Source organism: Pundamilia nyererei, unplaced genomic scaffold (genome assembly GCF_000239375.1).
Source record: "Pundamilia nyererei isolate P.nyererei 1_Seehausen unplaced genomic scaffold, PunNye1.0 scaffold00123, whole genome shotgun sequence".
In the NCBI taxonomy this organism is placed as follows: Eukaryota; Metazoa; Chordata; class Actinopteri; order Cichliformes; family Cichlidae; genus Pundamilia; species Pundamilia nyererei.
Genome location: NW_005187524.1, coordinates 456,442 through 471,353, shown reverse-complemented (window position 1 = coordinate 471,353; position 14,912 = coordinate 456,442). Strand labels below are relative to the sequence as shown.

At 43.3% G+C, this 14,912-nt stretch overlaps 1 protein-coding gene across 2 annotated transcripts in view; it reads right to left on the bottom strand.

Moving 5' to 3' along the window:
* The window catches only part of LOC102192428 (latent-transforming growth factor beta-binding protein 2), an 87,433-nt gene that overhangs the window by 38,804 nt on the left and 33,717 nt on the right, over positions 1–14,912 (bottom strand). For both annotated transcript variants that reach the window (XM_005742721.2, XM_005742722.2), the window contains exons 5-8: positions 14,574–14,747; positions 11,525–11,725; positions 9,894–10,177; positions 8,733–8,835 (exon numbers count right to left, since the gene is read on the bottom strand). In XM_005742721.2, coding sequence (XP_005742778.1) covers positions 8,733–8,835; positions 9,894–10,177; positions 11,525–11,725; positions 14,574–14,747 — 762 coding nt within the window. The remainder of the gene's footprint in view (positions 1–8,732; positions 8,836–9,893; positions 10,178–11,524; positions 11,726–14,573; positions 14,748–14,912) is intronic.

Genomic DNA, 14,912 nt, shown 5'->3' with positions numbered 1-14,912 from the left:
TGCTATATACACTATATGAGGTGCAATCAAAAGTTCTCTCTCTGCCCATAAAAAGCAAAAACTATTTAAATCTGGTCACTGTCTGATTCAAAGTCATCTCCTTGTGTACCTCTGGAGCACTTCCATTACTTCTAAGCCTGAAAATGGGGCATCAGATGCAGAGCATGACCACCAGTATGCTCATTACTCTCTCAGACTGGTAAGGCTGAATTTGTGTAATCCGATTGTTCAGTCTGACGTCACTAGCCGTGTCTGGGCCTAAACTCCGCTGCAGGTCCATATATGAAACGATCACTGTGGCATTACTGAGAGTTGAAAAACTGTCTAAAGTCTTTCATCTTTAATAAAATGATCAGCGTTCTGCTCTACCAGGTGTAACAATTGAGTTTAACATCCAGGCATCCATGAAAACGGAATTTATGACATTTAATGGAGTTAGAAGTTAGCAGGAAGTTAGCTCGCTAGCTTCTATCTAAATACAATATAGCATGTCCTGACTGCGGGGTTTTGGAAACAAATTCAAACGTACAGCTCTGCTATCACTTCCAACATAAATGAAGACAGAAAACTAAACAGCAGTGACGTTTGTAGGGTTACTGAAGTTTGGCTAGCTGGTATATAATGATGTGCTACGTGACCGCTAGCGACACAGCTATGTTAGCATAATATAAACAAGCTAACTTTTTTTCCACTCGATAAAAGTTAACGTGAGTGTTCTCGGTGGTAGGGAAAAAAGGAAATCACATGGCAGGATGCTGTAAAAGGACCAAACTTCAGCCAGGAGAACAACTGAGATAATCCATCCACAATACGAGGTTAGTCATTCATATACTGCTGCATGGGCTGGGCTGTAGTTACATCCTAAGGTTTTAAAAACTGAGCTTAAATAAATGATTAGCGGTAATAAAAGCTGAGGGAGGTCAACAGGGATCACTGACTGTTTTAGGAGCTTTTTGAGATCAAATAGAAGAAAATACATAACATTAAACATGTTAACAACACAAAAGCCATATTAAACGCAGACTACTTTAGACCCGGAAGTAGGATTCGTCGCGTCATCACTGAACAACCAGATAGCCTTAAGCATCTGAGGGAGGATATTAAGTGCAAGTGATCATGCACCAGCATACAGCACATGAAAAGTCAGGAGTTTTAACCATGCCAACACAACTGCCACTCAGCGCCCACACAACCAAACAGATTTGGCTAAAGACTCGCCCTCTTCAAGTCATCATCCACTGAGAGGAAAAAAAACATGAAGGTTTTCTGCTCAAGAAAGGAATGACAGCAATGACAATCTTTTGATTCACACTATGGGCGTAAAAAATAACATTATACCACAGCAATGCATTGCTTTGAATCTGCTGCCACAGTGATGAAGGGTCTAGAAAAGACGTGACGCACGCAAGGACGTAAAACACCACTGCTTTGCCAGCAGAGGTATTTGGGAAAGGGAGAGAAGTCAGTTCGGTTCAGCCCAAGAAAACCAATGTGTTGTTGACTGAAAGAGTGCTCTAGTAAGATGTAAATGATGCCTGACAGGGTAAGAAGAACCAGAAAAGAACCTATCTCTATAATCCATCAGTTCTTTCTGTCTGTCCATGCCACCAGTGTTAAATACATGCTTCCAGTATTGATTCAGCTGCTCCCTTATTTACTATATAGTGTACAAGAGTCAAAATGCCAAGACAGCAATCCATCAAACCAAAACCCAGCAATCAGTCATGAGTTTGTGCCATTTTCCCAGGAGTGACTGGAATGTGTGGCACTTCTGGGAATGAAGTCCTGGAAGCTGAGTTGTGCTTTGGTCCCGCTGTGACCCAGTCGACCAGGCAGGGTCAATGTACCTGAGGGTTGACAGAGCAGAAGTGGGTCAGCATGAAGCGGGCAACTCGAAAAGGGGGGAACTGTGTCAAAGCAACGCCCCTATTCCTGCCTGCCCACCTCCTCATCTTCCTCCAGACCCTCCTAATCCCCCTCCGAAGTTTCTGAGTAATGAGATGTTGTGGTAGGAGCGACGGGCACGTCCTCCCGCAGTGATGGGATCAAGGAAAGTCTGGCCTGAGTGACAGCAGGGCGCACATGCCAAGGGAAGCACAGTGGGGGAGGTCCGGGAGTCTCAATAAAGCTTATTAGCAGGGAGAAGAAGACTCCCTGCAGAGATGAGCAGCTTTAAGATGAATTTGAGAGAGAGGTAATATGTTGTGCTTGTGCATCTTTAAAGCCTAATTATTTGAGTAACAGTGGTGAAAAACTGAAATATTTGCACATATACAGGCACATATACAGGCATGCTAACAGTAAAGTACTGCTAGCACAGACTCTGTTTTTTAGGGGGGTTTCCGTGTATCTGAGTTTTGGATTCTCGATTGATGTCATTTTTATTCTAGTAACGGTGAGTTTATCATTATAATTCTACTTCCAGTTCACCTTTCTTATGTTTATCTAGTTGTGGTGCGTCTTTGGGTAACTATTTTCGTGGTGCAGGGGTGTCAAACATAAGGCCCAAGGGCTAGAGCTGGCTCAGTGGATGGCTTTGAAAAATAGTGAAGGAGGCCATTTGGACTTTTAAATGTATTTTAACAAGTTCTACAGATTTTCCTGCTGATAAAGACCTCACCCATGGCTATTCACACTACACCAAAATAATTACATTAAATTAAATGTTGATTAAAGAATTAAATTTCCTGTTTTTTCACTACTAACTAAAGAAATTTCTGTTCTTACAATGGGACCACACCCCCAAAAAGGATGTTTTCTGTGAATTAACAGACATTTCTGCTTTATAATTACAGGACAGTATAGGTAATGAGCTACCAGAACTTTTTTCTGTAAATTGTACACATTTATTTCTTAGACGTGAAGCCCAAACAGTTGTGCTGACAAATGTCTTTGATTTGCTACAGCTGAATTCTTTGAAAAAACTGAGACATGCTGTTGAAATTGTACTTATGTTTCTAATAATAAGATATCTCAGGGATTAAATTCATGGTTAAACTCTTTTTCACTGACAGTGATGCCAAACATTTTACTCAATTGTAAACTGAGCTGTATGTGGCCCATGATGTAAAACGAGTTCAACATCCCCGTTCTAGTGTTTTGATTTTATTTTTCAATTGACCTTTAGTTCCTTACTTTGAAGGGTTCTCTTTCCTGTCTTGTGTGAGTTTTACTTCCTCCTTTGTGACTGACTTCACCTGTCATTGATTGTTCTCACCTGTCTGCCTGCTCCCAGCTGTGTCTCATCATGTAATCACTGCTCTGTGTATTTAGAGTCCTCCTTCCTCTGTGTCTTTGTTAGATTATCTGTTATTTGCACTCGTGTGTCTACCAGGTTTCCAAGTTTTTGCCTTGACTTTTTTTTTTTTAAATTCCTGTTTGTTTCCTTAGATGTCAGTTTAGTTTGCTGAGTAAAGCTGAGTTTTCTCCTCTTTTGGGTTTCTAGGTTCTTCTGCCAGTTTTTTGAAGTGTCATTTGTTAATTAATAAAGCTTTAGATTTTGTATCCTACACTTAAATCAATTCCTCACTACAAGCTAACAGGCGGATAGTACTTAGAGTTTCCTTAAGCATATCCTGGACCTAAAAATGCTTGAACTTTAAGATAAGTTCAGTAAAAGTTTTATTGGTCCACAGGGTTGAGCTGTTTGTGGCTAGTTAAAAAAAAATTGCATAAAAGCGCTCTGCCTGCCAAAGTTCACAATGACTTTCCTAATTACTGGTTAAAACTGTATCTGCGAATCAGAACCTTGTCTTCTAACCTCAAGAAAAGATAATCAGCCCCAAAACTAAAAATGGGTGACAACTTGGCCATGTAATTTTCATTAATATCCAAAAAGTAAAGCATGATTGTGTCCTGATTTAATGGCGTGCCAGTTCCCATGCTTGTTTCTACAATCATTTGTGTAGAAAATATAGAGCTCCACAGCCAGTGGCTTGCAAGAGTGAGCTCAAGCTGCGCATCATTAGTGTCACCCTTGGTTACAAAGACTGTAAACTCAGACGTGTCTGTATCCACAGAGGGAACAGACAAAACCTTTCAATTGTTGTCTATCCATTTAGCCCTGTTCAACAAAAGACTTCGTCGCGCCTCACTAATTTATTGTCCGTCTCCATTCAGTTGTGTTGTGCATTCCACTGGAGGCTGTTCAATAATATTTGCTCAAATTCCCTGACCTGAAAGTGTAATTCAGATTCCTTGAAACTTCTTGATAGCTGGTGTTATCCTAACTTAAATCTGAATAAATCCCTTAAGTAAAATTTGTCTAGTGAAAAGCACTGCTGGGATTTCAAATGAAAGGACAGCTTATGCAAAATAAGAGAGCTGGCTAAGAAAAAAAAGAGACAGGAAGCTGAGAAGGGAGAAAGCTTAGAGTCAGATGGGTTTCTCAGCCATACAGAAATCTTTAATTGCAGATTTTTGGTGCGATCACAATGTAGACCACCCGGCCTGCAGGCAGTTCTTCTAAGACGATTGAGTGGTCTGGTCCATCAATCACAGGGCTCAGAGCCCTTCACCAGCTTCTCCAGGGACTTGCCTCAGTGTTGGGCTTCTTCTCTTAACCAACTGGAAAACCTGAGAACTTGTGGGACAAGAGGGAGGAGGGATGGATGCCATCCACAGGATGCAAACGGTAGACAGTCTTCCTTTCTCTTCCATCGGGGTATACTCTAAGAAAAGACCCAAGAGCAAAGCCAAGACCTCATGATCCTTTCCATAAAATTACTTTCTGACATTCCGCCACAGGACGAACTAAAAGAAGGAGCAAACGGAGCTCTTTAATCATCACAGAGTTTCAGGTCTTTTGAATCGCAACGATGGCAGAGCCATCTCTTCTTGGCCTCTGAGCCAATACTTGATTGGAGCAAACAGCTTAAAGACAAGTCATTTTCTCTCAAAACAGAATGTTTCCTTGGTAAAAGCCATACTTGCCAATCTGGCACAGTCCATATCACACGGCCTGTAAATACGTCCCTGCAAGTGAAGCTAAAGCTAATCAGCAAAGATACGTGCGGTTAGCATGAGCGTCGCACTGCGAATGCATACCAATGTAAAAGCTGCAACATACTGCATTTGCTCAATCAACAGCAGTCTCATCTGTATAGTATTGCTTTCACACAACGATCCCATGGGACATATGATGCAATGACAAAAACAGCTTTGATGAGGAGTTTATTTCATTTTTCTGCCACATTAAATCTTTTACTGAAAACATACTTTTCATTGTCTCTATTCACGAAAGTATGCATGTCATGTCAGTGTTTGTAGTTTGACAATTTTGCTTAATGTCCTTTTCCAAGATGCTGATGGCAGAGTAACCCGCATGAAACACATTTAAAACAGAACCACATTCCTCCATGATATCTGTGGACTATTTACCACCTGGGCTTCTTCCAAAATAAGGCATGCCACGGTACATTCCCAATAAAAAAAAACATGCTTAACGTAGCTTGTATCGAATTAAGAAGCATCGCAAATTTCAAATCCATGCGCCTCCAACTGGGATTTATTTCTCGTAGTGGTTAGGTCGGCTCAGCGCTGATTAGCTACACTGCTGCCCAGCTAATAGATTCCATAATTTGAGTTGTTAAGGGATAACGCTAAGTCAACATCAATGAATCAAATGCTGTCAAAGAGATGCGACATCTCTATCTGATCACCACGAGAAGCTGCTGTGAAGTTGTTCCAGTGCATCTGTTCTGTTGCTGCTTGTTTCTAAGGCAAAGTAATCGCATCTCTGGTTTTTGTTGGTCATTAACAAGTGTTCTTGTTTGATCAGCGCTAATAAAAAGCAAGAAGCACAGGCTTTTGCTGGTCAGTTTAAATGTCTCAGGAATAGATGGAAGATTCAGGAAGGGATGAGTTCATGTGGGAAGATCTGGAAGTTGTGGAGCTCTCCGAGTGCCCCCCGACCCCCACCGCCCCTCCTTCGCCTCATCTGACTTTACTGATCTAAACCTCATGAAGAATAGCTTCCTCATTACAGAGAGAAAACAGAGAGGAGTGGGGAGCAAAAAGAGGCAGATGACTTACACAGACAGAGGTCGAATTGAGGGTGGGGCAAAACAGTGTGAGGGCAGTGACAACACGGTGACCTCGGTGACCCAGGAAGGTAGGGTTAGAGAGAGGAAGCCAAGGCTCCCGTGGGTGTGGTGGTTACTTAAAGTCCCTGGGGACCTCTGATCCGACTCCTTGGGAAGCCTCCCAAGGCTTCAGCCTGGCTCATGGAGAGAGTCACTGAGAGGAAAGCTGCCCATCAGTGACAGATGGGGAGACAAATGGCTTGTGAAATTCCATGAGCAGTGAAACACAGTGAGGAAAAGGTTGCCAGCTATAGAGTGTGATGCCAACACGACAGTATAGGTCAGACTTGGGCCATAGCAATTTGCCTTCAGATAACTGGGAACCTCTGATTAATTTTCTGATTGAAATGTATCCTTAACCCAGAGATTTGCACAAACAGCCCTATCACTTGCTTTTCAAGGATAAAATTCCTCTCAGCTTATAACGGATCCAGTTTCTCTTAATGGGACTCATGTAACCAAATCACCTCCTGTCCAACTCACCTATTCTCTTTCTCACTTGACTTAACAAGTCACTGGTTAGTTCTCAAACTTGAGGACCTCTGCATTGCTGAAAGAAATTGCAGTGATGGAATGAAATGGTTTAAAATCCAAGAAAAGCACAGGGTTTGCTTTGTTACTCCACTTCATCATCCGAACTAAAGAAATGGAGCTGACTTCAGCCTGGTCGATCTGGAACTCATTACAGGCCAGGAATCCTCAGCATGTGACTTTTAAAGGCACTAACTGCTAAGACCTCATCTCCCACTGAGATGGGACACACTGGCATTTATGCCTCTGCAATGTCAGACCTTCTTAATATAATGAACACACAAACACATGCACAAACAGTAAAACAAGCCCACAAAGTATCCCTAAGCGATACAGTGTTCTTGGTGCATAATAATATATCATATCCAGCTGTGTAACACAACTAACTGTACATTTACGGACTTGAGACACAGCCAGACTGTAACAGTAGCAATGCATTCTGGATCTATATGACTGTATCGAGTGAGTGTGATGCAGATATACTGACAGTGATGTGCAGGCAGGCAGCAAAGACTTAGCAGTCCTGTCTGCAACAGCACCCCATTAAACTGTGGTCATTCTGGCATCTTCTACCAATATCATAAAAAATGAAGTAGCAAGCCTTGCTCTTAGTCAACAGCATGTTTAGCAATAAACTGACCAATGGTAGTAATGCACGCCTAGAAACAAACTGGGCTTTCATGACATCATTATCACGTACTCAACAGGACACACGGGAGAGTCCTATTAAGCTACACGACCTCTCTCCTCACTGCGAGCCGACGGCTGACTCAGTCGCTGTAAAATAAAGAGACACACATCATTCTTCAGGAGCTCCACATCATTCCTGTCAAACGCATGAGAAAGCACACACCTAGACGAGTAAGCAGGGAATGTAGCTTAGAGATAAAGCCCAAGTCTTTACCCTGAGAACAATAGCACTCTTAGAGGAATTCAAAGTATTTCTCGTATTAAAACTCACCCAAAGACTTCTGGGAGAGAGTATATGACTTCATTTTTTACTTAACTTTTCCCTCTTTCTTTCTTTCTTTCTTTGCCATTGTGTGACCCTGGCCTACGATACGCTGCCCCCCAAAAGGAGCCACAAAAATGAACAAATTGGGTATTCACTCTGTTTTCTCCCCCAACTTCAAAGGAGGGAGCAGGGGAAAACATCTGGGAGCCAAAAGAGATCATGCCGTGGACTTAGAAAGAATTGGAATCTGGCATGCCTGGGGAGACAGTGCGTGGGAGGCAAGAGAATAGATCGACATCTATTATCAAGGCGGGAGAGAGAGAGAGAGAGAGATGATGTCTGCTTCTGATCAACGTCTGGTCAGATATTAAAGAGGGTACAGTCAATCTAACAGTGAAACTAGCAAATCTGCGGGGTATGACCATAATATGATTGAGACACGCGGGAAATAACTGAATCTCCCATGTGGCACTGTACGCTGTGGGAGTGCCAAAACCAGTGCATGGACCACATCGTGCTCTCCGAGTAGTAAAAAGAGCTGTCAGAGCCCCCATCTACAGTGGACAGTGTCACCACCAAGCCTTCCTGCCAACATACAACCACCCTGTTGCTGTTTCACTTACCTACCGCATCTCTGGTTGGGAACCAGTTGCTCATTTCCTCATTCATTCAAGGCCACATTGGCTTGCTTTGCCCGCAGGGTGGGTGGCACGCCTGCCAGGCTCTCATCTTCATGCTAAATGTGTTTTCATTTGCTTCCCGGTTTTGGTTTTATGGAAGTGAAAACAGCTTCATTTTAACAACTGGGAGCATGGGCGAGTCACGCAGCCGCTTTCAAAGGTTTTTAGAAATCTAACAAAGGCCGCTATGTTCTAGTCATCACCGCTCATTAGCATTGTTTAGGCCTGTAAAACATGCTCTGATAAAACTCCACCAACCATAAACAATGGCTGCTAAGGCATTAATTTTTAGACACCTTAATATGAAGCAATCAGAGTGGGAAAACTCTACCTTTTGAGTCGATGTGTGGCACAGAGCAAGATTACCAAAGGACAAACATCAACAGCAAAACAGAATATTGCACCAACAGAATTAAACCAGATTAGTTTAATTCTGTATGAAAAAAGTGACATAACTCTGGTGGATTAGTCAGAACAGCTTACCTGGTTTGGTCGGACACTTTTGGCACTTGTTTAGGCCCCAAGAGGCGCCAATACTTCCACAGCAATCATCCTGTTTGGTTAGCCCTGGAAGAGGCTTGCCGCACTACAACAAGACACATCTGTGTTAAATCTATGAAACAAGTTTGGAGAATGAGTGTTACATGTTTGGGTAGGCACGCTTGTTTGTGTGCAAGCGCGTGTGCGCGCTGGCAAGGGTGCAAATGTTTTTGTGTCAGGGTGTGCGTGTGTACCTTTCTGCGAGGACAGAGAGAACCAGACACATCGGAGACTGTTTAGTTAGAGGTGGACATAAACACACCGAGTCCTAAGAACAGCTAAGAAACTCCTGGTGTGCTGCATTAAGGGCTCTTGGTTAAATGTCCTATCAAACCCTACTTGTCGGATTTTGTCTGATAGAAATTAAACTTAAGAGATGATATTTTTTCCTCCAGATTGAATCTATTATGGTTAAATAATATGGAAATTTGCAGGGTGAATCTGCTCTTTTGCTGAAGTTTAGTTCTTCTTTGACATAGTGACTAAGTGGTTTAATTTAAATTGCCTTACTTAACCAGAGAGGAAATAATGGAAACAGCACTTGAGCACAAACAAACTCAAGAACTAATTCTGGCAAAAACAACTCGTTGTGTTGTTGCAACTGAAATACTAATAAGACCCAACAATAGCCAAGCTAACAGATGCTGTATGAGGTCTGAGATTAGCCGAGCTCACGCACTGCCACTTAAAGTCCTTTCCTTTTCCCAAGTGCTTTAGGATACATTAAAGCAAAGCACAGTAAATCTACAAAATGTGCCACACTCTGAGCTCACAGGCGATGAAAATCTCACCGTTTGGGCCACATGGGGAGGTTTCAAGCCTCACCTTCACCTCCTCTGAATGCATCCTAACTCATAACATGCTTTTGTTGAGGAAGCGGTGGAACATGAGATGGCCAGTGTGGCCAAGCCTCATAAATCCCGGACTTTACACATAAATCATTTTCACAAACTTCCTGTTTGAAGCAACAGCTAGCAGAGAAGGTTAAGGGATGTGACTATATAATGGCAGCTGTGGCTAAAACACTGCGCTCCAGTCGTTTCAACACCTAGACCACAATACTTTATGTGTATTGATATAAGTTGAGAGCAGTGTACACGGTACCTGTCCATCGACCGTCTCCTGAAAGCATCTTCCAACATTTCCGTTCTGACGGATGTGGGTTGTGGCGTGGCCGTGGCCATTCCCGTTAGCGTGTGGGTGTCTGCTGCTGTGCTCGCTGGCGTGTTCGTGTCCGTTTCCAGGCTGGGAGCGCTGCTGGACAGAGTGAGCCCCCTCTGTGGTGGCTGGTCTTTGCCCAGGTTGGACTCGAGCTACTTGGTGGATCTGGACATCAGCTTCTGGAGGATGCTGAATGTGGACGTTGACCAAGGATGGGTGGAGAGACACTGGAGAAGAAGAGATCCAAAGCTTACACAGCATAGTAGATAGTTTACAGTGTCAAAATTTGAACCGTTTAAGGGGAAGCATCCTCTGCCAAGGGATAAAATCTGTATATATATACTGCAGTGCATGAGATCTCAGCTAAAGTCTCACACAAACACTTGCTTCATCATCAAGTCATGAGATTTGGTGCATATTGGTAGTTCCCGGCAGTGAAGAGGCCCTTAAGATGCTACAAAACAACAACAACACAGAGCGTTTCGGATTCTCTGGTTTAAATCAAATCGTTTTAAAGACTGAAAACAGTTTTGCTGAAGAGTTGAGAAGATGTTGCAATGTGAGGCTCTGTTGTCCTTCTGACACGGGGTAAGCATCCATCTTCAGGGAGTGCCAGGTTTTTTCCCAGAATCCCGACCCACTCTCATGAATCATAACCTCACACACAGACAGCAGAATCCAAGGACAAGAATGGCTCCATTTCATATATAAAGCATGCAGGCAGGACAAACAATGTCTTTCCTGTACCATGATAACACACTGACTGGATTTGTCATTAAATGCAATTATTAAGTAATTAATTTTTCAGAAGAGGATGAAATGTGTCTGAGTGTAATTTTAATGAATTTAGACTGACCTTCTGCTTCTACTTAACTGTTCCATAAAATGAGAAACTAAGAAAGGAGGACACGATAGCTTACACCAGGAGATGAGAGTGAATTTATCTCTTTTATTCACAACAATTCGTATTGCTGCCGTGCTCTGTTTCTAATATCTTCTGTCTGGTGAACAATAAGATGACTTGTACTGAGTCATCTATGAGCTGTTCTGCTTAAAATAGAAAGTGACCTCTGCTGTTGGCAAGGAAAGCAATAACACTACACTATAAACAATGTTAAAAATGAAGCTATGCTTTTTTCTTCCTTTTTTTTTATTAAGGCAACTTCTGTTGCAAAATTCAAGTCAGGTGATTATTTTATGTTGAATGAAACTGATTAATCGCAGGCATTCATGAGATCGTTTGCTTCTGGAAGAAAGGAACAGCCAGGAAACCCACAATTGTTGTTTATCAACTGTGTTTTGCTTCTTTTTTCGACACTTCTCTGTTGGAGTGTAAGCTTTACTAGAAGAATGGAAACCTTGCAGTTATGAGGCACGAGTACAGCCAGAGTCATCAAGAAATGAACATGTTAGCTAACTGACAGTCACTCTGAGGTCTCTTAAATATGCACAGTATCCTAAATGAAAAGTGATGGCCAATGTCACACACACAGTGTCAAGCTAACAGCACTCGTAATGTGAAGACATGCTAATAAAGTTAGAGTGAGTGGGGAGGCGTGCCGGAGCGTGATTACCTGGCTGATTGGACAGTGGGAGAGTGTACATGGAATGGGATGGAGATTTTGGTTTCTGGTGGTTCCTGTGGCTTTGAGGGGTGGGTCGGGCAGGAGGAGGGACTGGCAGGTGACAAAACCGTCCTGTTGAGTTTGACGGACACCAGCACATGTCCCTGCCAATGCACCGGCCTCCATTAAGACAGGGGATCTGACAGAAGACTGCAAAGATGAAGGACAAGAAACGGAGAAAAAAAGGGGTTATGAATGAGAGGAATCTTTAGAATACACAACATACCACATTTAATTGCACAGCATCATCTAACCTTACACACAAGGATCTGGTAATAAGAAACAGGAGGCGTAGTCCTAATAGGAAGGGCATGTGCTAGGGCTTCCTGTGGACAGCCTTTGTTTGCAAACGGTTAGCAACAGTCATGCTGTTCTCTGCTTTGGCACTACCAGACACCTCATTCCACATGACGTTTATAAAATCTCAACTTTGTCCTCGCGACAGAGCCATGCCCCTCACGCTGTGCCTCCTTCAATGGCATGTTTTGCCTCTCATCAGTAATTACATACTCCTGTGCAGGATGATGAGTGATGATGCATGATTCATGCTGTAATAATTTGCAGAAAATAATAACAACATACCATATGGGACACGTGTTTGGATGACAAAAGGCGAAAAAGTTCCCCTAAATATCAAATATTGTCCAGAAATTGATAGGAGTGCAACTGGCTCATAGCCATCCAAGTAAATCCAAGTCCAAAATGTGTTCTGTCTACAATTTGATTTATATTTTGTAATTTGCCGTGGAAAGAAAAACAGAACAGACCAGCAGTGGCCAGATGGTGTTTGACAGTAGTGCTTTAACAGCCCTTTCATTGCCTTATCTTTTGGCATAAGGGATGGGTGCCAGCCCAGCGCCCTACATACCTGGGCCTGTTCCCATCTACAGTTTCACTCTGACCTGACCTCTCCTAACTGAAAACATCAAAGATGATCAAATGAGGGAAAAAAATCTATCCAACTATGACGAATATAGAACTATTCTGGAGCATGAAGGATGAGAAAGTGAAGCAATGCACTTCTACAAAAACAAGAGACTGTTTTGCAAGATACAGATTCAAATGGCCTGCATGCTATGAGATTAAAGAGAATGCCAGACATGGAAACAAACAGGGAACTTCATCCTCTGTGTCTCACTGAGGCTAACAGGGTGCAAACAGGGAACAGGGAGATGCTGGCGGGTTCTGATGGCATGTAGGGAATGAGCTCCCTGTCACATAACATTAACAAGAGTGGGACCACAGGACGAAAAGAGGGAGGAATAGAACAAGAATAGAATCGTGTATCAGATGGGACAGTAAAAGGATTAGCAGGAGAATGCTAACAGAATAGATTAAAAACAGAATAAAAAGAAACAGAAATAAAACGAAGGAGAAACAATGCAGGGACAGAGACGGGCAGAAAGACTAAATATGTCCAGACACAGAGAAAGACCTCCTGTGATTCGACATGCGGGCTAAATTATCAACTCAAGGAGGGCTATTAAAACCTCTCAGTGTTGGATGCATGTCTGCACTGGTCTGTGTCAGGCCAGTCCCACCCTGGTATGGGGCAGGAACTATTCTTAGACAACATCCTACTGTCGACTTTCCGCAGCAGGTTCCACGTCTGCCTATCTTTCTGTCCATTTAACAACCTCTAACGAGCGAGACGCACATGCGCACACACTTCTCACCCAATAAACAGACTTCTACCAATCTAATAGCAGCTTTAAGTAAGTGTTGTACACAGGCTGTGCATCGAGAGGCACTGCTGCAATTATCCAGCCGTTTTTACTGCGCTGTTTTTACTGCGCCGTTTAAGCAACGTAACAACAGCATGAGATAACTGTTTGCTGTCCACTTGACATTCCTGGACGAACACGCAGGCCCGAGCAATAACAGGATGCGAGCCTAAATGGAAAGCAATCTCTTTTTAATGTGCTCTTCAACGCATGCTTTTACATAACGAAGACAGGGGATTTTTGTTTTTTGTTTGAGAATAAAAGTGGGACATAAAAACTAACCACTGAGGAAAAAGTGGAAATGCCGGGAATGTAATCTCGTGAAGGGTCTCTGCCAGGATGCTGAAGTGTTTAGAATATCTACACCGTGTTCCAAAACCCTGCTAATGTGCACATAAATCTGCAACATCGACCTGTTTATATATTCATAAGCCTGCGATGTCCTCCCTAAATAAGCTAGTGCATTTTGGTGAGGGTTGTTTGCATGTTTGTATCGTTGTTTGAGTTTCTATTTATGAGAGTTGTAACTGGAGCGGATCTATATATGTATGTGTGTGGTATGCGCGCCCTTCATCTCTAATCCATAATTAGTCTGAGGTCTAAGCTGGACCATTAAACCTGATGAGAAAACTCAGAAACACGCAGGGGGTACGACCCTCGTCTTGGCACTAGCCGCCCCCTGCTATCCCATGGACACTCCTGTGTGAATTTGGAGCAAAGCCCTCTGGATAAATGACAGGTTTAATGTAATCCCTGTAAAACCCTGTTCATGCTGCTACTCTTTCTCTCTTTTCAGCCTCTCCCTCTCCTTTTTCATCCATTCCTGCCCTCCCAGAGAGCATGTTAAACGGTTAACGGCGAGGCCAACCGCGAGGTGTAAACCGCAAAAGGGATGGGGCTAAGTGTTGGGGAGCGTGGGACCACTAGGTCCACGTGTCTGTGTACAAGGGGAGATTAGGCCCCTTTTACAGAGCTTGCTTTTAATCTGCTCTCCCCTGTCCGTCTTTTTCTTTGACAGTGAAAGTTTTCAGCATAGCTCTCATGCTTAATCTACACCACTCTGCCTCCTGTCTAAGATTGGTATTCAGAACAGACAGCATGCCCATTTTATCTAGCTCACCCAATAAAAAAAAGAATGAGATACCAAACACAGACTGTGTGTGAGAATCGAAAGGGAGAACGAGAGACACTCAGGGACAACACAGAGCAGTATCACAGAGATAAGCAGGCAGACAGGCATTGCTGATAGTCAGAGGGCCGGGGTCGACACTCACAGAGTCGGAAGCCCTGGTTCTTCGGCTGCTGATGGGGCGAGGTCTCGCTGTAGACCTCGGTCATGTCTCCCTTCTCGCAGCTATTATAGCAACGCCCTCCAGAGCACACCCTGCGGCACATCATAGGTGTGAAGACGATCTTGATGCGATCCAGGTTGGAGGTGAGGTTGGCCCCTGGAAAACACACACACACCTGGTTGAGAAGGGGCAGCAGCAGAGACAGGCTAGAGACGAGCTGCATCCTTCCACCTTCAGCTTCACTGTGACACACTCCCCGTCTGGGCAAAAGGGAGGTTTATAAGTGCGAGGGTGTGTGCTGACGGTTGGCCAGTGGCACGC